We start from the raw sequence: 22656 nt of genomic DNA, 5'->3' as shown, positions 1-22656 counted from the left end.
TGGACATTCTCCAGAGATCATAGTAAAACGATACCGACAAAGCCATTCTTATCGCAGTCACAAACTTAATCTTTTTCTTTTTATTATCTTTGCTATCAAAACTCATATCATGTAATTATCTGAAAACAGATGAAAAATGAAATTGCACTATTTACCTACTTTCTATTCCAGGTATTTTGACAGCTGTCCCAATATGGTAAAATATGAACTATTTCTTGGAACTCTCCAACTTTTCAAAATACTGTTAATTTGGTTGTTGTACATGTAGTCCTAGTCTGATGGAAAACATACAATATTTCAGTATTAGTCAAAAGTCAAAAAGTTCTTGGAACTGAATCACAAATTTTCACTGACATCTTGTCAGCATTGTCAGGGGTGTACTACAATGTACTTCCAAGAATTTATCACTCTGTGAGTAGAAATTTTCATTACTTTATGTATGAACCCAGAGTCCATGAATATTCATTCTCCCATTTCACTATTATAGTCACTGACAAAAAGCTGACAACATCCTATTCCTAGGGCTCAATTTTGAAAGAAAACTGATCATGATAGACATGTGTGCGTTTTGTGTGATCCACCTATAAAAAGAAAATTTGATCTTACCACTGCAAAGAATGATAACATTTCATTAATTTTGACAAGTGATAAAACCAGCGTCAGCAGATCCTAGATAAGATAAAATGAGCACATTAGCCATTTGGTCTAGTCAATGGCATTTTAATGGAAATATCGGCTGTAATATTGTCAATGAACACTTCAATAGATAAAGTGTCTGTGTATGACTATTGATTTTTGTTGAAAGATGGCTCTCAATTCAGAAGCGTGTAAATGGAAAATATATAAGTAGAAATAGGGTAAGAACTCAGGAGTAATGTACTTTCTGTTAAAGACAGAAGTGTTTGTTGTGAGTTGAAATGATTGAAAGTGGGTTTTCTTGTGAATCATCACAATGCAAGTGTGTGATTCGACAGAGTGGAATGTCAAATTTGGCTGTAATGAAATAAGATTGTCATCAAATTACAGTTTTACAATCTTTGTGTTCCAGTGTTACTGTGCACAAAAGGTGAAAAGAGCCAATTACGAAAACATGCCCTTGCCCTATCCTTTTTAAAAGCTTGGTAAAAGTAATTAAATAAGTTTTGTCATAAAGCCAGAAGTTCAACTCTGGATTGCTTTTAAGAAAACTATCAAACAAGATTTCTTTACATTACTTCAACAGTCTTTGTGAATTTTCATTGTGGTAAAAGAAAAGATGATTTGTAGGTAATTTCTAAGCACTTAAAGTGGGTGTCACAAATTTAAAACGCAATGTTTATTTTAGTGAAGCCCAAAACCAATGCTTGTCTTGAGAACTGTGAACAAGTCGGTTATTGCTATTTGAAAGTGTGTACCTAATAACCTGATTCTAACCATGAAAACATTATTCAAATGAGGTCATTATGTAAATGAACACCTGATAATCTGATTCTAACCATGAAAATATTCAAATAGAGTCATTATGTAAATGAACACCAGATAACCTGGTTCTAATCATGGAAACACTATTCAAATGAAGTCATTATGTAAATGAACGCCTGATAACTGGATTCTAACCATGGAAACATTATTCAAATGAAGTCATTATGTAAATGAACACAGAGATGAACACAGGAGTTAACACATGAAGCATGTGAAGTGTGCATGTGATAATTTACAATCATGTGATTATGTAAATTTAACACACAAGTTCTTAATAACGACTTTTAGGGTATGGCTTACTGAATCAGTTTTAATGGTTCTTAAGACAAGCTAGATGGTTTTGAAGGGTAGAAAGTACAATGACAGCTACTTAGGTAACACAACACCACAGTAAATAGACTAAGTCAAGTGGTACAATCAATTACCTCAGCAGTCTTAAATAGTTCTTCTCCCAGGCTAAATACACAATGCACATGACCTATATTCAAAATGAGTCAGAAAAGTGTTACTTTCCAGAATGTTCTTTCCCCAAGTTCCAGAAATCAATTTTTGCAAAATAATGTATGACTCATAATGTTCATGTCAGGTCACCCCTATTGTAATGTAGTTTAACCTGTCCAAACAGGTAATGGCATGCTGGGCTGTACCAAAATATTGAAGTGATAGGTGTGCATGATTGTTCATATCCATTTAATTAATGAATAGAAATCAATATATTTTGAGAACTTAATTTGTGACGAGAACCAGGTGGTTGGGATTATCCATGGATTTTGCAAGGATTTTTCAGTAAAACTAGTCAGAGCTTTTAATAAACATCTGATTCCTCTTCAACCAATTATATCATGTTGACCCAATTTGACTTGTGGTAACGAATTCAGGAATGATTGAAGCTGCTGGACACCATGTCTGTGATGTACAAATGTTAGCCTAGTTGTGGTAAAATACAGCTGAATAAAGGTCTCCCATTAAAATGAGACACACTTGAAAGAAGAAGACAAGGACTGCATTTTAATGAGAGTTGGATAAGTCAGTTGGGTTAAGAGAAAACAACTTGAGTCAACATACTAAAATGTAGTCATTTTATTTGATTAAAGGACAATATACTCCTGAGACCCAAGACAGTGATTTCAATTTTGAAATAAAGAAGATAGTTTGTATCTTCTAGACTTTAACTTACAAAATAAGAATGGCTTGTGCTGCATGCAGTGAAAAACAAAAAGAACCTCAACTCATATAGTTACAGATGTATAATATACATGTAGCTGCAACATTATTTATCATCAGAACCAGAAGTAGACTAAGATACATCGTGACGTTCCGCCCTCACTGGCCTCCTCTCACTGTAGGGGTCGGCCTATGTATGAGGGCACCCTGTCATTACGTACCTTACAGACTAACCAGAACATGCTTTTACATAGACTACACCTTGGGGTCCAATTTCCATAAAAAAGTTCATAAAATGCCACAAAGTTTGCCATGTGTGACTTATCCTGGTCCTTAAAATGCCAGTCTTCATTTCTACTGAGCCAGACGATGTTTTGCTGAGGTTTTGTTATTTTAATTCTATTTGTGCACATTGTGTTTTATTTCATTCCTGATTTCTAGGAGATATGAATTCCCCATCCATACTAACCCAAACAGTGTAAGTCTTGGTTTACTTTAAGTATGTCAGCACCCTTAACAGACACAACATCTGAAAGGAACACACACTGTGAAATATTTGTATGGTAGGTACATGTCAGGCAACAACAAAGAGGAATTTATACCCTGGCCATTATATGTCACAACAACAGCCACAAGCTATTAAAGTTGTATATGTTAAAAAAAAATATGGGCTTTATACCCAGATTATACATGTACATGTACTATGTCACAACAACAGCTGCAAGCTAAGTTATACACGTTCAAAAAAAAATATGGGATTTATACCCCGGTCATACTATGTCCTGACAACAGCCTGTCATCAGCAGTGATTTAAGTTGTAGCATCTGAAGAAATGCTGTATATTATTAATTGTAAATATGCGTGCAAGCCAAGTTGAACACATTTTAACAAAATATATGGAAGTTATGCCTTAGTCGTTCTTCACCACAACAAAATGCATACATATCATTCAATCTCCAGTGCTTGAAACATTCAAAGTCATCATTATTTTTTCTGATTTTTCTAAGTAATGCTTACACAGGTATAGTAATATTCTATCCAGCTGAAAAATACCGGTGGCCTTCAGGATATGTCACATTAAGCCTTTGACTGTTGGTCACTTGTATTATCCGTAGCTGAACTGAAGAAAAATATGTGGACTAAAATCTTATACAGTTTTGAACTCGGGTCATATGCAAGTACAGTACATCAGATGAAGTACCATATAATTTACAAATGGTATTCAGAGCAGTCTACTAATGTACACTTAATGTAATATATATATATTAATAATTGCATTCATTTGATGTGTTCTTGTGTAACTAAGTAAATTGAGTACTATTTGGTCATCTGTAAGTGCTTAATTAGCATGTCTAGAGTTCACTTGAGTGAGCAATTAAGTCAGCTACATTGTACATATTGATTTTTGTTTGTAACATTAGATAAGTGATTTGAGTTCAGATGGAAGACGTGATTGTCTTCTGACATCCCTCAAAAAAGTGTTATCAAAGTTAGGCTTAGTACACGTTGTACATGTATGTATGTAGAAAATTGGTATCCTCATGTAATAGTTGTCTACAATAGCCAATTTATTTGCCCATGTTGAAATAGCATAAAATTTTGGATGTGAAAAACAGTTATTTTGTAGAGCTCTAGAAAAAGTTGGTCCAGAACAAAGTTACGCTGCTCTAGTACAATCATGTATGTATGTGTGTGTGTGTGTGTACCATATGTATGTACATGTATGTATGTATGTATGTATGTATGTATGTACATGTACGTACATATGTGTGTATGTAGAAACGTTGTATCCTCATGCATGTAGCAGGCTTCCAAAGCTTAGCCCAGAGACGTGGCTATGTCAATCGATGTACCGGTTGTTTTGATGAATCACATGACAGCCAATTCAAATCTCTAGGCTACCAAAACCTTAGTGTAGAGGCTATCCACAGTTTCAAAAATGGAGTCAATAGAGATCTTGAACTTTGAAGCCACAGATAGCCTCTTGGGACCACCCAAACCTTAGCACTTAATAGCTATTCTTGCCTTTGACCTTACATTTTCTTTTCACACACTGAAGTGATATATTATTATGATGTAAGATAAGGGTTTGGCTGGTTCAGCTTTTCAAATAAATGCAATGTGTACACTTGTTGCCTGGCTATGAATGCACCAGTAGAAGTCTATTATCCCGAGGGGTGTTATTCAGTGACTTTTTCACAAGTCGAGGCTGATACAATTGTTTATCACATATTTAAATACTTGCAAATCACTACCTGTGTGATACAATTGTTTATCACATATTTAAATACTTGCAAATCACTACCTGTGTGACATCAAACAGGACAAATCAAAAACCAGAATCACTCCTGTTTTTAACAAACTTTTTTTCTCAACTGTTCAGAACTACTTTTTCCTGCCATTCTGTGCTACAATCATATTTTCATAATAGCTATGACTGGTAAATGCACTCATTACTTTACATAATCTTTTGGTGGTACTTGCGGCTCAATGATATTTGTATTAGTCTGAGGAATCATACTTGGAGCATTATGACGTAAAACTAGAATTGATTTTGGTGGATTATGCATAAATACAGTTGATGTATTAAAGTAAAAAACCTTGTCTTGGTTGCAAATTACCATTAAAGTACCAACAATTTATTTTAACCTTTGTCAAGAAATTGATATAAAGCTGATTTAATATGATATCTGTACATTGTACATACAGTTGCTATCAATAAAACCATACCCTTGGAACATACATATACAATTTTGTACCACTATGGATAATTTACATTTACACACCTGGTGCTAACAAAATCCTTGCCCTGGTCTCCTATTTTCCAAATAATTAACTTTATATGAAATAAAACCAGTAACATAGGGATAAAAGGATATTGTCATCCCCTGACATTATTAGTGCTGTCAAACTAGCTAGTAAATTGTAAAGTACTTCATCTAAGAGTAGACCCAGACATCTTTGTTGATGTAAAGAATCTGACAAATCCTTGCCATTTGACTAGGAAGAATTATATTTAAAATAGGCTGAACACAGCTCCTTCGATCTAGCCTACCTGTTGTCTTGAAGAACTAACGCTTCTACACTATTTCAGCTATCCATTTTGATATTTTTTGAATTTTTACTCGTCCTTTCAAAAATCAAAATGTCAGTTTATATATAATGGGTCAAATGGGCATATTTTACATATCATGCATTTCAGTCAAATGACAAGGATTACCAGATTATTACATGCTAATCCTTTGATCCAATATATGTTTGACATTTCTGTTGTTGTATGTATTTATTACAGTAGATGAAATGACATTGTAAGAAAATTTGCTAACTTTTGGCATTGAAAACAATTGTTATTGATAGATAAAATTCAAGTGTAATAGTTTTAAGACATTAAACATTTATTTGCATATTCTTTTATAATAGAAAATTATTTGAAAAATGACAAATATTTCTTCTAACATTGCAATGTTTGCCATTAAAATTTTGGCACAAAATGATTATTTGATTGATGAAAATAATTGATCAGTTTTTACAATATTCCAACCATATGAAGAATATTATTTGTATTTCTAAAAGTGAAAAAAAAAATTGATAATTTGGCCTGAGAACTGACATATACATGTTATAATGGACAAAAACCAAAAGTGACCCCTTTTGCATATGTTTATTTGAAATGATAAAATAACACAGTACTGAAATAAAATTATCTGTGAAATTTTGGTTGAAAAATGTCAACATTTGATAGATGAAAACTGTAAGTGCATTTTATAATAAACCAGATTCATTAGCTATTAAAACGGTGGGCTTTGTTATCTTGTGTCATACATTTTAGTATAACAGACTCTGTTTATGAAATAATTGCGCTAAAAATATGCCATCTGTCATCAACTTCTTATAAACCACATCAACATTACCCAGTCCTCAAGTAGTATAGTTCAGCAAATCCATCACATTAATGAAGGCAGCCATTCTGTAGTGACTCCAATGAGATTAGTTATCAATAAAATTCCCATTGAAAAGTGATTCATAGATTTATTGGTGATCATAAATATTAAAACTGTCAACACCACATGGTCGTACTTAGCATTGGAGAAGAAATAGAGCGTTTACATGTTCTTTCTACAAAACATATTACTTTCCACTAAGTATATTAATTTGATAGCCAGGATATATGGTTTGATTTTGGCTAATTTACAAATGTATGTCATGAAATTTGTTCTGTTCAAAAATACACCTAACTGTGACTCGAAAAAACACACTTCTTTTGAGCTAAAATACTGCTGTGTTAAGATGTGCTTGACAGTTTGATAGATAATGTGTTAACATAGAAATATGCCTTAGAAATAAAAATCGTAAACTTTTGTTATTTAATACTTTGTTCAAGACCATTATTTGAAATCGAGGTCAAAACGACATCAAATTTAAGCTATTTTAGAATCCAGTATGGCCACCATTTTAGAATCCAATATGGCCACCATTTTTTAATCCAATATGGCCACCATTTTAGAATCCAATATGGCTGCCATTTTAGAATCCAATATTGTTGCATTCACACTATTGGACAATATTGGAATATCATTTCAAAATCACCATGAACAGGCTTTTATATGGTAAACTTTTAAGAGATTTTAAAGAATATTGATTTTCGAGGAAATTGATCCATGAGTTTCTATCTGCCATAATAGCATTATAAACTTGTGGGTCATCATCTCAAATAAAATTTAATTCAAACTTCTTGCAAAATCCTGCTCATGGTGGGAAATTAGTTGAACCAGGCAATTATATATTTCTCATGTAAAATTTTATTTCAATCTGTTGAGGATTAAGGAATTTTTCCCACAGTAGAAAATGACTTTTGACATTGAACTTGTCATTCTATTTTCCATGGAATTCAAGAAATCTTGCGTGATTTATATTCCATTGGATAGTATTAAACAGAATATGCCTGGATTCTGGAGCTAGTCATTTTTTCTAGAAAGGCTAATTGATTGATTGATTTATGCATGATATGTCTGTGTATTCCCTTCACCATATCATCTAGTGAAGGCCAAGTCTATGAAAATGATCCCCATGTTTGAAGCGTTTCCCAGAGAGATGATGAAAACAATTGCATTGAATTTGGCATTGAACTTGTTTATAGTCTAATACTGGTATGTGACTTATTTGACAAATATTTCTGCATGGCTTAACCATCAGATTGCATTGACTACAACAGAATTACTGGGTTCTTATCCCATCTCAATAGATTGGGTTGCCTTGTTATTGTTACTACATATCACAGATATATATTAAGCTTTTTTTTATAATCAGGTAAAAATATAAACTTTGATTAAAGTACTGTATTCAACATGTAGTGTAATAACGTCAGTTGGAAATCATACCTTGTGAATTCACTGTTTGTTTAAAGCAAGTCTTATGTCACTTTGCCCTAAGTTTTGATCAACATGCCAGCTCAGTTCTTATAAGTGATAGTCAATGAAACGGATGCATTTTACCTTGATAAACTATTTTATATCAAAGATTTTATTAAACACTATGAATTTACAATGTGTCCTTTCCCATAAATGATAATGCATGATGAGATGGATGGATGGACGGACGGACAGACAGACGGACGGATGGATGGATGGATCAATGGATGGATGGATGGATGGATGGATGGACAGATGGACGGACGGGCGGATGGATGGATGGATGGGATGGATCAATGGATGGATGGATGGACGGATGGACGGACGGACGGATGGGATGGATGGATGGATGGATGGATGGATGGGATGGATCAATGGATGGATGGATGGACGGACGGACGGATGGGATGGATGGATGGATGGATGGATAGATAGATAGATAGTGGTTTTCCCCTTTGATAGGCACATTTAATTTCAGTGAAGAATTGAAACCACTTTGTAAAGTAGGCTAGATATTTAGATAGCATTCCACAATATTTGTATTCGTTCAGCCATGAAAGTCAAAGTGAGTGACCTAAGGGGTCTTTCTCAATACGAGTCACTAGACTCGTAGTGACAAAACCCCTTAGGTCACAAGTACTTTCTGACTGATTGAAGAAAAATATTGGAGAGTAACATAATTATACCAGCACCAGTAATATTAAAGAAAAATTAGGGAAATTAATAGCATTTTTGAACATTTTGACTCATAATTTCAATTTTTGAAAATGGCAAACTAGTGACGTAAACGCATGTTGTCCTGACATAAAACAACCAGGTTATAAATTCCATATTTTTGGTTTGTGCATAGTATATATATCTCTTACAGTGTCACTTTGTTAAGTAGACGATTATAATGAATGACTCACTGACCTGATCTATCACTGTTAAAAATTGGGTCATATATAATTCTACTAAAAACTTAAAGAGTTATTGTAACAGATAGTGATTACAGACATTCTTTGATTATGAAAATGATTGATGTAATGTTCCAAATAAAAAGAGTGTAATAAGTGATCTTACATATTTCATCCTTATGGTATACTCACAGCAAGAGTATATACATATTATGTACCACAGTTTAAACACTTTTTTTTCAACTCATGTAGACTTTTGACCCTTTAATTTTTCAAACATTATGTAGAGGTTTGACCCCCTCTTTTGAACATGTATGACCTATGACCCCATATTTAGACAATGCAATTTTCAGGTTGCCGATTTTCAAATTTTCAGGTTGCCGATTTTCAAGTTTTTCTTGAGCTTTGGACTCCTATTTCAGGTAGAATGCAAACATTTGACCCCCTAGTTTCTGGCTGAAATGTAGGTATTTTGACCCCCTAGTTTCTGGCTGAAATGTAGACATTTGTCAATTGTCGAATGACTCAGAGGTCTTTCCAATTGATTAGCTACTCCAGGCACACACTAGGTGTGAAAGTGACAACTCAGCTACAGTGGGGTTAGGGGGGGCCTTTCCAATTGTCGATTGGCTCGGAGGTCTGTCCAATTGATTAGCTACTCTAGGGATACACTGTAGGTGTGAAAGGGACAACTCAGCTACAGTGGGGTGGGGGGGGGGGCCTTTCCAATTGTCGATTGGCTCAGAGGTCACAGTCCAATTGATTAGCTACTCCAGGCACACACTAGGTGTGAAAGTGACAACTCAGCTACAGTGGGGTTAGGGGGGGGGGGCCTTTCCAATTGTCGATTGGCTCAGAGGTCTGTCCAATTGATTAGCTACTCTAGGGATACACTGTAGGTGTGAAAGGGACAAGTCAGCTACAGTGGGGTTAGGGGGGACCTTTCCAATTGTCGATTGGATCAGAGGTCTGTCCAATTGATTAGCTACTCTTGGCATACACTGTAGGTGTGAAAGTGACAACTCAGCTACAGAGAGGTTAATGTGAATATGGTATATTCAGGTCACATACAGATTACACTATAACTCTAAATAATGATAGCATGATGGTTTGTGAATCCCATCAAAGTGTATCCTGATCAGGTTGCCTTCAAGATCGTTATCATACCAACACACAATCACTGATAAACCTTCAGATGGGGTCAAAGGTCAACCACAAACATGATGTCCTTGGTGTAATAATTATGCCTACGTTGGAGATGATCTTGTCACCTCTGTGAACAGATAACAGAATACTGATTTTCAGAACAGTTTCAGAAACATGAACCTTTTTCTTGCTTTTATGTTGATCGGTTTAGATACGTTCTCGCAAACCAGAGCTGATATTTCTCCTGCGAAATGCAAAAATGGTGTATTTTGAACAGTGTCGTAAAATATATTTATTGTGGTTTACAATGATGTTTAGGTAGCATTTTTGTTAATGATGGCATTAAAAGTAAAATTTACCCAAATTCCCCAGGATTTTCATCAGAGTTTCCGCCAAAATTTAATGTTACACTGGTACACATGGTAATCTAATCAATACTGTAACAATTCTCTCCTCTCCCCCCCCCCCTCCCTTTTTTTCGGCAACCAATGTATGTACAGCAAGTCGAATTCAGAGGGCTTAAACACATACATGTAATAAATATGTCTACTTTTGCCAGATCTGGATTTTTGAAGACAGGAATTTCCTACAAAACTGCAATTGAAGTAGATATCATCAAATGAAAAATTGTGTTTTGAGGCAAACAAGTTCTTGGAAGCAAATCCTACATTTTTTGCTGACATCTTGTCAGCAGTAAGTACATCAATGATGGTGTTTGTCATTTTATGTGCAGTACATGTCTTCTTGATTAGATGTTTTCAGAAAGAAATTTCATTAGATACTTTGAACCCTGCAGAGTCCATGAACATTCATTATGAAGTATATCAGTTATCGGCTAGGAAGATTATTAGCTACTTACACTGCATTTCCTACAAAAGATGCCATTTACCTTAAGTTGGATTTTTTTGAGAAATTCTTCATCGCTGCAACTGTATGGGCAACTATTTGATATATATATATGTATACATTTTATGATAGAAAATCATGGCAGGAAATCATGGCAGGAATGTATGGTAATTGCCCGTGTCAGTTGGTAATTGCATTTTTGACAAAAAATGCAACTGTCTTTGAGATACATGCTGCAGCCATGATATTTGTAGCTTGATTTTGAAACAGGAAATCACATACATGTAGTCTGTAAGATACACCATGACATGGCGCCCTCACACATCGATCAACCCTTTCATAGAGCAGCCTGGTGAAGGCAAAGCGACACATAGTATTTTCACACAGATTTTTTTTTTTTCCAATTGCAGGATCAATCAAACAAAATTGTAAACTTGTAGACATCCTGTATACATCAGTGTTTTATAGTTATTTGACGAGTTCTATTTTCACTTTCAACATGGCAATAAGAAAATGAAGTACTAGTAACAAAAAAGTCAAAAGCCAGGAGATAGGAGTTGTTGTAGTTCATATTTTGATCATATTTACATGTGCTACATTGATTAAAAATACCAATCATGCATTTTCCTGGCATCAAGGTTTTGAACTCAATACATCAACTTACAACTAAATCTTAATGACAAAGATCTGAAAATGCCTCCTGTATTTCATGATAGCAGTTTTTAGATGAAGACAACATTAACATGTTTTGTGACGAACGAAAAACACCACTTTTAGAATTAATCTCCTTAATTTCCAAAATCAGTGAGCTTATTTCTTCTTTAATGATATCCCAGAGAATTATGTTTTATCAAATTTTCTCCAATATTATATTTAAGTGAAAAGGCAGCCTGACATCGGAATCACCTTGTACCCTGAGGTCTTTCTAGTTCACACCACAAGAGGGCAGTATAACAAATACATGATGCTCATATTAGATTCTAATCCAGAAGATATGATCAGTGTGATTACATAAAAAAGGTTTCATATGCAATTTGAAAAAAAAAGGAAATCAGTTTATGTAGATTTTGATACAAATACAGTTACCTTGTACATTTGTATTCATTGTGTCTTACAGGTATGTACCCATCTCCCAAAGCTTGTGCTAGCATGATAGCTTACAAGAATTCACTCCTTCTGTTTGGTGGATGGGCACCCCCTGTACCATACCCCTTGCACCAAGCTCCAAGACTCTTCAATGAACTTCATATGTATGTACCATGTGAAAACAAATGGTGTGCATTGGTTACCAGTCCTTCCCCACCACCTGTTGCCAGCCATACTGCTAGTGTTGTGGGTGATAAAATGATCATTTTCGGTGGTCTGTGTGGACATCAAAGGTAATCACACACACACACACACACACACACACACACACACACACACACACACACACACACATACACACACACATACACACACTCCTCTCTCTCACTCTCTCTCTCTCTCTCTCGCTCGCTCGCTCTCTCTCGCTCTCTCTCCCGCCCTCTCTCGCCCCCCCCCCTCTCTCTCTCTTTCTCTCTCTCTTTCTCTCTTTCTCTCTCCCTCTCTCCCTCCCTCTCCCTCCCTCCCTCCCCCCTCTCTCTCTCTCTCTTTCTCTCTCTCTTTCTCTCTCTCTCTCTCTCTCTCGCTCTCTCTGTCTGTCTTTCTCTGTCTCTGTCTCTGTCTCTCTGTCTCTGTCTCTCTCTTTCTCTCTCTCTTTTGCTCGCTCTCTTTTATTACACATTTATTAATCTTTTTGCAATGTATTGAGTTACAAACAAAGACTTGGTATATGTTGTTTCACATTGATTTTTCAAGTAGGAAGCCATGATAAAATTGTTTTATAAATTACAAATCCACAATAAATACTCAATCCTCATCCATATGGCCACTTGACCTTAGCAAAACATGGCTTGTGGTAATTCCATGTGTTACAAATACTGACTTGCTACAAATTACAATTTCAGTATTTCTTTGATGAATTTGGTTGAATGTTGCTCTCGGGTCACAGAACAACTCAAACTATATTTATCAACTGTGTAGTAGAAGATCACAGTCAGTGTTCAATTACGTAGTCTGTACAGGGACTCAAAAAAAACGCCACACCACTAAGCACACCACAGGGATATACAGGAATCTCTAGGGATACATGAACTAAGCTGGTGTATCATTACCATCAACAGATCCAACGATGTATGGATTTTAGATCTTCCGGATATGATTTGGGAATTGGTACAAATTGATGGCGTTATACCGAGGCCGAGATTTGGTCACTCTCAGGTGAGTAATATTGTGATGTGTTATCTCCAGAACTAGTTTCTATGACGAGTCATGCACTGATGACCAAACAGTGATTTGAAATGACACAGACTTTAATAGTGTCTATTTCCAATTTACTAAGAGAGTTTTATTTTTTGTATTTTCTGTCTCAAATGTAGTGAAAAATTGATCATGCCTGCTGGTATTTGGTACAATATACTGTCCACGCTACTGCAGTATTACTGTATCAGTTATTAATCACCAACACCTTGCAACAAAATGTATTTCACATATTTTGTGTAACTTATGTGTATGTATTGCATACACTATTGAAACGCGTTTCATGAAACCTGACATCTTTGATATTTCTAAAATCCGTTTTTTTAGAGAATGAGTGACGTAACTGAGATAATGAATGGGTTAAGGGGCCTTGTCATAGGGTAAGACTCCCTAACATAAACTTTGTGTCATTTATTTTTGTATTCAAGCTAGGGAGTCTTTTTAAGGTTATATTCTATACATAGGAAATAAGGTAAGATTCCCTAGCATAAACCAGATTAACATTATGTATATATTTGTATCCAAGCTAGGGAGTCTGTTTAAGGTTATGTTATAGATAGATATAGGGTAAGACTGCCGAGCAAAAACCAGATTAATACATATTATGTACACATTTGTATTCAAGCCAAGGAGTAAGGGTTGTAAGGTTAAAAATAGGAAAAGGATTGGACTCCCTAACTTAAACCAGATTAATATCATCTGTATTGGATGGATATATTTGTATGTGTGCCCTGTTGTTATTGCTGATAATTTTGTTGAGTCATTCAAGTGCTCCAAAAATCATGACATAAAGTTTATCAAAAAATGAATTATTGAGACACTGAGATAAGTGTTATGTTTAGAGTCTTGGTTTTCGACAAAAGCTTCATCAAGACATTGACATAACTTCACAAGTGTTGTGTTTTTAGTCTTGGTTTTAACAAAAGCTTCATCAAGACACTGAGATAAGTGTTAAGTTTAGAGTCTTGGTTTTCGACAAAAGCTTCATCAAGACACTGAGATCAGTGTTATGTTTAGAGACTTGGTTTTCAACAAAAGCTTCATCAAGCCATTGAGATAACTTCACAAGTGTTGTGTTTTTAGTCTTGGTTTTAACAAATTAGCTTCATCAAGACACTGAGATAAGTGTTGTGTTTACAGTCTTGATTTTCATCAAAAGCTTCATCAAGATGCTAAAATAAGTGTTGTGTTTTCAATATGAATACTAATAATTCTACTCACATATTTTTGACTGAAGCTAATGAACCAATTGTCAAAATTTGAAGTAGAGAGATGTACAAGTACATTAGGTACTTAGTATAAATGTATGAAGTCTCACAAGAAATAGTGGATGCAGAAACTGACATCAACTTTAAAAAGACAATATAAAACTGTTCTTCCAATCTGCAATGGCTGTACATCTGATGGGAAGAAACCAATAACACAGAGAACTTATGGAAAACAATGGAAAACATAACTACCTGAACTAGACACTCAGATATGAAGAAAAAAAATCTACCTATCCCACCTATTCTAAAATTGAATGTAATCGGAACCACACAAATTATTTTTTTAGGCCTAAGTTGACATTCATGAGATAAATATAATTTTCAAAAACTGACTTTTATATAATGATGATTCATAATATGAATATGAATATTAGTTTCAAGATTTCCGGTTCCATCTTTAAATTTTGTTCTGAGATGTGGACCTTACATTTGACCATATTTAACTCTCTTTCTGAAAAAATAATATTAAAAAATGTAATTTCTCATGTAAAAGCTAACTACATCACTGGGTGTATATTGCGAAATGAGCTAAGGAACTCAAGGGATTTAATTTACATTTCATTCATCATTCAACGGTTTATTTCGTTATCTAGGTATTAAGGGTATAATTCACCATAGTTCTTGCATGTATCTAATTGGCAAAACGTGTCATACACAGATAAAAACTGAGTGAGTGTACGCTATGTGAGTACAGTAGGTTCTTTTATCGTTATGTCTCCACTCAACTTTGATATTTTGTAGCGTTTTTGAAAATTGTACATCTTGACACTGATTGGATATTGGAAATAGATTCTTTATTGTATGTGAAATCTCAAGACGTTAAACTACCTAACTTTAAAGGACAGAGGCTTATTTGCATACCGAGATAAGTCTTATGACATTTTGAGGTTTAGGGTCAGGTTTGTTATGGGCTATATTCCGCAGCTTAGTGAGATTGCTCGTTATAATTTGAAAAATAGATCTCTCTGTGTAACAGTCTGGCAATTAGGTGGTTACTCAGATTACTGCCATTTCTGACTTTTTATTGAGTCTTGTCAGAACCCAAGGAGGATATCACAGTGGAATTGTATCCTTCTAATGAGATTTGCAGTCCGTGTGTTGTACTTAAAGTTCTGATGGCGTACTTCAAGTAGAAATTTTGCTGTTGTGCGTAGAGTTTTGATGGCTTAATGGAATAGCTTTGTGTTACATGTGTTCAGAGTTTCCATGTTGTAGTTGTGTGTATTTTGGCGCTGGATTTATTTTAGCTGAATACTTACAATTTTTTTATCTCAAAAACATACTTTACGTGCATTAAATAAGTGGTATACAAAGGATTTATATTAATTTTCATATATGTTTAGCAAGGCTCAAAATAAGGATGTTTTACTTGTCTCAGACAATTGATTTTAAGCCTTGGGCAAGTGGTTTTAGGAAATACTTGTCCCAATGGACAAGTAGAATTTCTCATGGTTATTGATTTGAAACCTCTGCTCACTTATTGTACATTGAAATATAATTACCTGTACTTGCAGAAACTTTCAAAGTCATGTTTGATCATATGAATAGAAGTATATGGACAATAAGTCTTTAGATTTCCTGAGTTGACAGTTTATGCTAATAACAAAATCCCAAAATAAAAGTCAAACTGGAAGGAACATTTTGGCAACCTGCATGATGACAAAGACTGATAAAAAAATATCCAGTGTGTGGACAAGCACATGTACTTTTAAATTCAGACAGATACCTTTCATTATCTACTTGTCCTTGGGGCAAGTAAAGCCCTGGTTAGGTGTCAATTGAGTGGCACTGAACACAGTGGACCAATTATAAGAGTTATAATACTGTCTCATTTCCCTTGCAATGTACTGTAAAACTAGATATTTTCATCACTAGAAAATTATGCAATCTTCAGCTAGTTCTCAAAGACTATTTTTTTGCTAGTTACCAGATTGGTTCATTGTGTTTATGTACAAGAAGGCATTTTAGTCACTTTTGACATGTACTAAGAAGTATATGAGTCATCAATGTATGAATATGCAATGCATCCAATACTCATACATATTCATACATTGATGACTCATATACTTCTAATAGTACATGACAACTTTATTTTTGCATTTTTATTTTCCAGCAAATTAAGTCTCAAGCCAAAATGTCCAGGTTTTACGGTATTCCAACTTAAAAGTTTACCTGACACGTCTTATATAGCCATTCCACAAAATTTTTCATACACCAAAACATTTAGAGTGTAGTTTCATGATGACATTCTTCATAGGAGATCTGACTTTCATGTACATGTATTATAGAGTTCTGATGGCATCCTTTTAACCCTTTCATGACTAGAGACGAGTTTTAAATAATATGGGGACCCAATTTATATGAATATTTTCATAATTACAATAATATTACTTTATTAGGAAGTAACATTTCTTTAATTCCAGTCTAAAATGAAGTTGATATATGCCAAAAACTTACATAAAACAAGAATTTTGTCCAAACAATTTTGACGGGAATGTTTTCAGTATTGAAGGGGTTAAGCAGTAGAAATATTACCATGTGTATGTCATACATACTCTTTTGATGGCTTCATGGTGTAGCTTTCCCTGGCTTGTGTTACAATTCGTTATGATTTTGGCCCTGAATTTAAAAAAGTGTTTGCCAATTCCTTTCTGTGATAATTTCAGTTTATAATGATTGAAAACAAACTTTTTGTGTTGAAATGTAGCCTCTAAATGAGTATATTATATTTCTAGTAGATAAGGGGGTGATGTAACCTGTAGAGGTTGGTACTTTCAGATTTACATTTCTATTTTGTTGAAATAGAGTTCCCAATGTGCCTTGTTGTAACAGACAAATATGATGATTTTATAAACACAAACTACCTCCTATGAATCGTTCACAGGTTGTAAAACCTCAATATATTCCAAACACAAACTAACTAGTACTAATCTGTTATGTTCTGTTCACAGGTTGTAGTCAACGACTCCTGTCTACTTATCATCGGGGGATGTGGTGGCGCCAACATGGTGAGAAAAGTTACATTTTATCAAGTCGTAATATTACAAATCTCTGTACTATGCATAATTGATGACATGCCTGGTATTCAGAATCATTCTTTTATATCCTAAGTCTAGACAAGATTAGTAGTCTACAATAGGAGATTACTTCATATTTTACTTCAGGAAATCACCAAATGTAAAGAGAGTCATTGTGTGTTTCAAATTATACTCCGTAATAATGACATGCACAATAAAACCAGAAAAAAGTTCATTTTGTCTGTAGAGAGACTTTTAAGCAACTGCATATTAATGGAGGCTATATTATTCATGGAATATATTATTCAAGAATCAATAGGACAGTACAATATAGTTACCTTGGACCGATAAATTGGAAACGAATGCGACATTTCAATCCACCTACTACAAACCTTGATCACGCAATGATTTAATTATTCAGTGTTGATGTCTCTCTCTGGACTGTTGGAATGATAATAGCCATACATACATGTATATTGTAGAGTCCAAACGCCTACTCAATGTCTGATTCAAAGAAAACACAAAAAGAGATAAGACCACTGGAGTTGGGAACGACTGCAACAAAAACAGCCACAATGTGTCATAGGATAACACCAAGGTTCTAGTCAGAGAACAGGACTGGTTAAGACACAAAGTAAAGGAAGCTATTTACATCAGACAGAGGAGACCCATCATGGACAGGGACCAAGGATACCAACTACCATAAATTTATGAACATATTATTCCACGAGTCCAGAGAGAAACATAAATGCTGAATAATTAAATCATTGCGTGATCAAGGTCCGCAGTAGACGGATCGAAATGTCACATTCGTTTCCAATTCACCATTCCAAAGTAACCATATTGTACAGTCCAACTGTATATTAACTTTAGAAGTTTCTCTTATCACACAAGACAGCTGCCTCATAAAGACACTGCAATAACTATAAAGTTGCCACTGGGCATATCTAGGTTCAGAGTAGTGTATTAGGTCTACAAAATTACATCCATTAAAGTTACATTTCTTACTTAACTTCATGGATGGTTACCCATTCCGGTGCATTCATTTTATAGATATCTTCTTTCGTTAGACAACACCTGTCACTTGAGAGTGCATTATTCAAGAAAATTTAAGATTACTTTTAGATGACTGGATGACTGGATGGACATTTAATAGGGTTTTTAGTATTTCAATACAGCCTCATAAAGAATCTTGACATGGTTTTAGAGTGCATAAATAAGAATGTTGTCAATTAAAAAATAATATTAATTATGAAAACAGATTCGAGGTGTCAGTTAAAAGAAACATGGATTACAAAAAAATATTTGAAAGACATGAACATCTCCTTTTGAGTGAATGTTTGGATAGATGTTGTTTTCAAGGAATTCGAACATCTTTTATTTTCCCCGTGGAGTTAACACAGTATTCAATGGCCAAATTGGATTCTAAACTGGCCTAATTTTAATATCATGTTGACCGCTATTTAAAAAATTTGTATGGTGACCACTGATTCTTTTTATTGATTTTAACTGATAAGGGTTGGAGGTTTCTTGAACAAAGTAACAGCCAAATTTTATAGTTTATGTCCGAGGCACAATTTATTTTAAACCTACTTGGAGTCAATTTTTCACTTTGTTGTAATAACAGATGTTCAGTGATATGTGGTTACTCAGAATGGATTGTATACCATGGGTATGGCAGGAAGTAGAGGTTTATAATGAAGATTTTGCCGCTCCACAACTCTGGTGTCATCCAGCATGTAAAGTAAGTTATAATACTTTTCCATCTCATCACCGTTGCTTCAACCATACTCAATTTTATGTAATGGGACACTTTTCCTTTCAAAGGATTCCTTTTGCACAATGAAACTGGCCAAAAACTTGTTTACCATCAATGAAACTTTCCTCTATTTTGTTAACCATTTCAGTGACGCTGTCCACAATCATGTTATCTTTTACAATGCCATAGTCAAGTCATAAGCATGTGTGCATGCAAGTACCAATATTGACCAATATCAATCAATCAATCAATCAATCAATCAAATTTCTATAGCACTGATTTCCAGAGCAATGTTCTGTTCAGTATCACTGAATGGCTAAAGCACACCATATGCTTTGGTGAACAAATAAGTCTTCAGTTTTGTTTTGAAATAATCCAGGCTGGAGGCTTGGTGAATGTCAAGTGGCAAGAGTTCCATAAATTTTGGGTGGTGACATATGAGAATGAAAACCTCCATAGGTGACTTGTCTGTAATTTGTTGTTGCAAGCAGACTCTTGTTTTTTTAACATGCAGTCTGTCTTCAAGTTTGTGATACAAGTGTAAAATTGCTGAATATTTATTCTGTGTGGTTCACTTTTAGGTTGGTGATCGTGTAGTTGTGTACAGCAAGAGTATCAAGAACAGATCCTGCATACCAACCCTTCCATTGAAACCGTCCCCACAACATCAAAGGTCTCACAGTCAAAATAACTTTGTACTGAGGGCCAATGTTTATAGACATCACTCGTCTCCTCCGAGGACCAATCAGCATCAAGAATTCTGTCGTCATCATTCACCACAGAGGGGCAATGGATCTCAGGAAGGAAGGGAATCCCCAGTGCATACTAGGCATGGTAGTTTACGACGACGTCCAGTCGTCAGGACTTATTCCGATCCAGAGCACTGCAGACATTTCTCTGACTGGGAAACGTCCAGTCGGTCCAGTGGTGCTAGTAGCGATTCTAGGGAATCATCACCGAGACATAGCATGTCTCGCAGATGTAGTCTTGGTTCTGCTCCAATGGATGCTACTTATTCAAACAGCGCTAGTTTCTCGAGGTGTGTCACAAGCAGTACGTCATTTGGCTCACCGTCAAGATCTAGGATTTTCAAACTTCGTCACTTGCGAACCAGAAGTGATGTCTCCATGGACAGTTCTATGAGAAATTTTACTGAACCAGTACTACCTCCAACTCGTGGACGATACGAAAACCGAGATGATAAGACTGAGGATAGAGATGGAAGGAGTAGCAATAGTAGTTCTCCAACTCGGTCAGGGACTGCTCAAGCAGGTGCTTGTGCTGCTAGAAATGACATTCCTGAAAATGATACTGTTAGTGCACGGTATGAGGCAAGGCGTAATGCAGGGCAACATTCAGCCAATGCATTGGCAAATGAACCAATGGGTGCAATACATGAAAATGGACAACAGCACTCACCAAGCCGCAGAGCTGCCAGCCCAAATGTACGTGACAGAGGTGCAAATTTCAGCTCTCCCTGCCGTAAAACTTTCCGTAGCAATTCAGGAACAAAGTTTATCCCAAATACACAGTCTAGAAGTGCTATGCAAATGTATGTACTAGACATTTCTGATGTAGCAACTGAGAGCCATGTCACGTGGCAACCAGTCAGATCACCCCCTGCATCTCCATCTGATTCTTCTAGCAGTGAACCAATCAGAAGTGGCAGATCAAGTGGGAGCAATTCACCCATGCATCAACCAGTGGCAGCCACCAACACAGGAATAATAAACGGACAGCCAATTCCATCCACTATTTCATGTGTACACGGACCTCCCCCAGAAACCAGTTTGTATACTTTGGTGGTTGGACGAGGTGAACTGATAATGTTTGGTGGAATGCTGGACGACGTTACAAAGATAACACCAGATTCTAAAGCAACAGCCACCAATGCTGTGTACTTTGCATTTTAATAGTGTTGTGTCTTCCAGTGTGTTACTTATCCACTTGTCAAGTATTCATGAACAAACTCAAAGAGAGAAACTTTTGATTTAAAAACAATAATTTCAAAATATTTTTACTTATTTTGTGACCATGTAAAAACTTCCACAATTTGTAAGTTTCAAAAATGACCAATGTGCTGTTACTGTTAATATTTAAAGAGTTCTTGAGTGTTTCGATTGGGAGATGTCATTGGTGTCAATACATCGAAATGTTTGATTGTGTAGGGTATATCTCGTTCCATCTGTTAATTCTCTACATGTTATGTCTTAATAATTCCTGTCTATGAACTTATGACATGTTTTGACATCTTACTGAGAAGAATTGTCTCTTGCCCTTCTTGGCATGCATTCATTAGAAAGTCTTAAAACATATCTCAGCATGATTTGTGTCATATTTGATGGGTTAAATGAAAATGCCATGTTTTAGCTGTACGTACTTGGATGTTGTCCAGTGACAGTGGTAATGTCTTTTCGTCACACTTTGGTCTGTGTAGTTTACTGGTGCTGATGTCTCTAAATGTTGTACAGTTAACAAAACTCTAATTTTGAAAACTTTTGGTGATGTTTTAACCCATTTGACTTCCCTTTCTTTCTTGTCGGAGACAACTGTTGAACAGACCTTAACTATAGATGACATTCTGATAGCAGTCTTGGAGTTTTTTGGTAGACACACTGCCCTCAACTGTCGTGAAAGAAGTTGAGCAATGCATGAGGGCGCCCTGACATGGTGTACCTTATAGACATCATTTACGCTGTAGAGATGTTTTGAAAATATACAGAACTGTAATTTATATATTACAGATTTACAACCCATAACACCAAAGTAAAGCGTTTTCTGTATGTATCACAATAGTTTATAGCATCCATATCAAGTGTAAAAGTATACTGTTTTATTTACTAATTGACCACATTATAAAGGCCACATGCTAGGCTTGTAAATAAACCAATTGAAACAGTATACTTTTACACTTGATATAAATGCTATAAATGGGTGTAGCACTTCAGAGAAAGTACATTACTTCAGTGTTACTTGTTGTAATATGAATATGAACCACAAGCAGTTAAAACTTTATCATAAAACAACCAGCCTTTGTTTGCAGCAACAGTACAATACATTCTATGAGAGTGGAAAATGACTAGTTTGCTATAATGCTAGCCTAGATCCTATCATGTGGGAATTTTTAGCTCTCCTTTCCCCTAACATGCCTGGTATTTCGCTAGTGGGTGTTTGCTTTGGCCAGAAATCAGGTGCAAATTCTCCCTAGGTTTTAAATTTTATGTACGATGAGATGACGTAAATAGCAACACCATGTGATTAGAACCAGCTTAGAGAAGTTGAGTTACATGATGTAAACATAATTATCATATTCAAATGTTGCTGCAAGAAATCCTACTCTAATTTTAAGGA

The 22656-nt window shown here is 35.2% G+C and overlaps 1 protein-coding gene across 1 annotated transcript in view; it reads left to right on the top strand.

Annotated features, from left to right (window-relative positions):
* LOC144451410 (uncharacterized) overlaps positions 1 to 22089 on the top strand; it is an 83082-nt gene extending 60993 nt beyond the window's left edge. The window contains exons 3-7 of the mRNA XM_078142242.1: positions 12039 to 12300; positions 13126 to 13222; positions 17481 to 17537; positions 19174 to 19290; positions 19887 to 22089. Of these exons, the coding sequence (XP_077998368.1) occupies positions 12039 to 12300; positions 13126 to 13222; positions 17481 to 17537; positions 19174 to 19290; positions 19887 to 21218 (1865 nt within the window). The 3' untranslated portion in view covers positions 21219 to 22089. The remainder of the gene's footprint in view (positions 1 to 12038; positions 12301 to 13125; positions 13223 to 17480; positions 17538 to 19173; positions 19291 to 19886) is intronic.
* Positions 22090 to 22656: the final 567 nt, after the last annotated feature.

The sequence above is a fragment of the Glandiceps talaboti genome, chromosome 21 (genome assembly GCF_964340395.1).
Source record: "Glandiceps talaboti chromosome 21, keGlaTala1.1, whole genome shotgun sequence".
Classification (NCBI taxonomy): domain Eukaryota; kingdom Metazoa; phylum Hemichordata; class Enteropneusta; family Spengelidae; genus Glandiceps; species Glandiceps talaboti.
The sequence above is the reverse complement of the archived record's forward strand: the minus strand, read 5'-3'. Positions and strand labels throughout refer to the sequence as shown.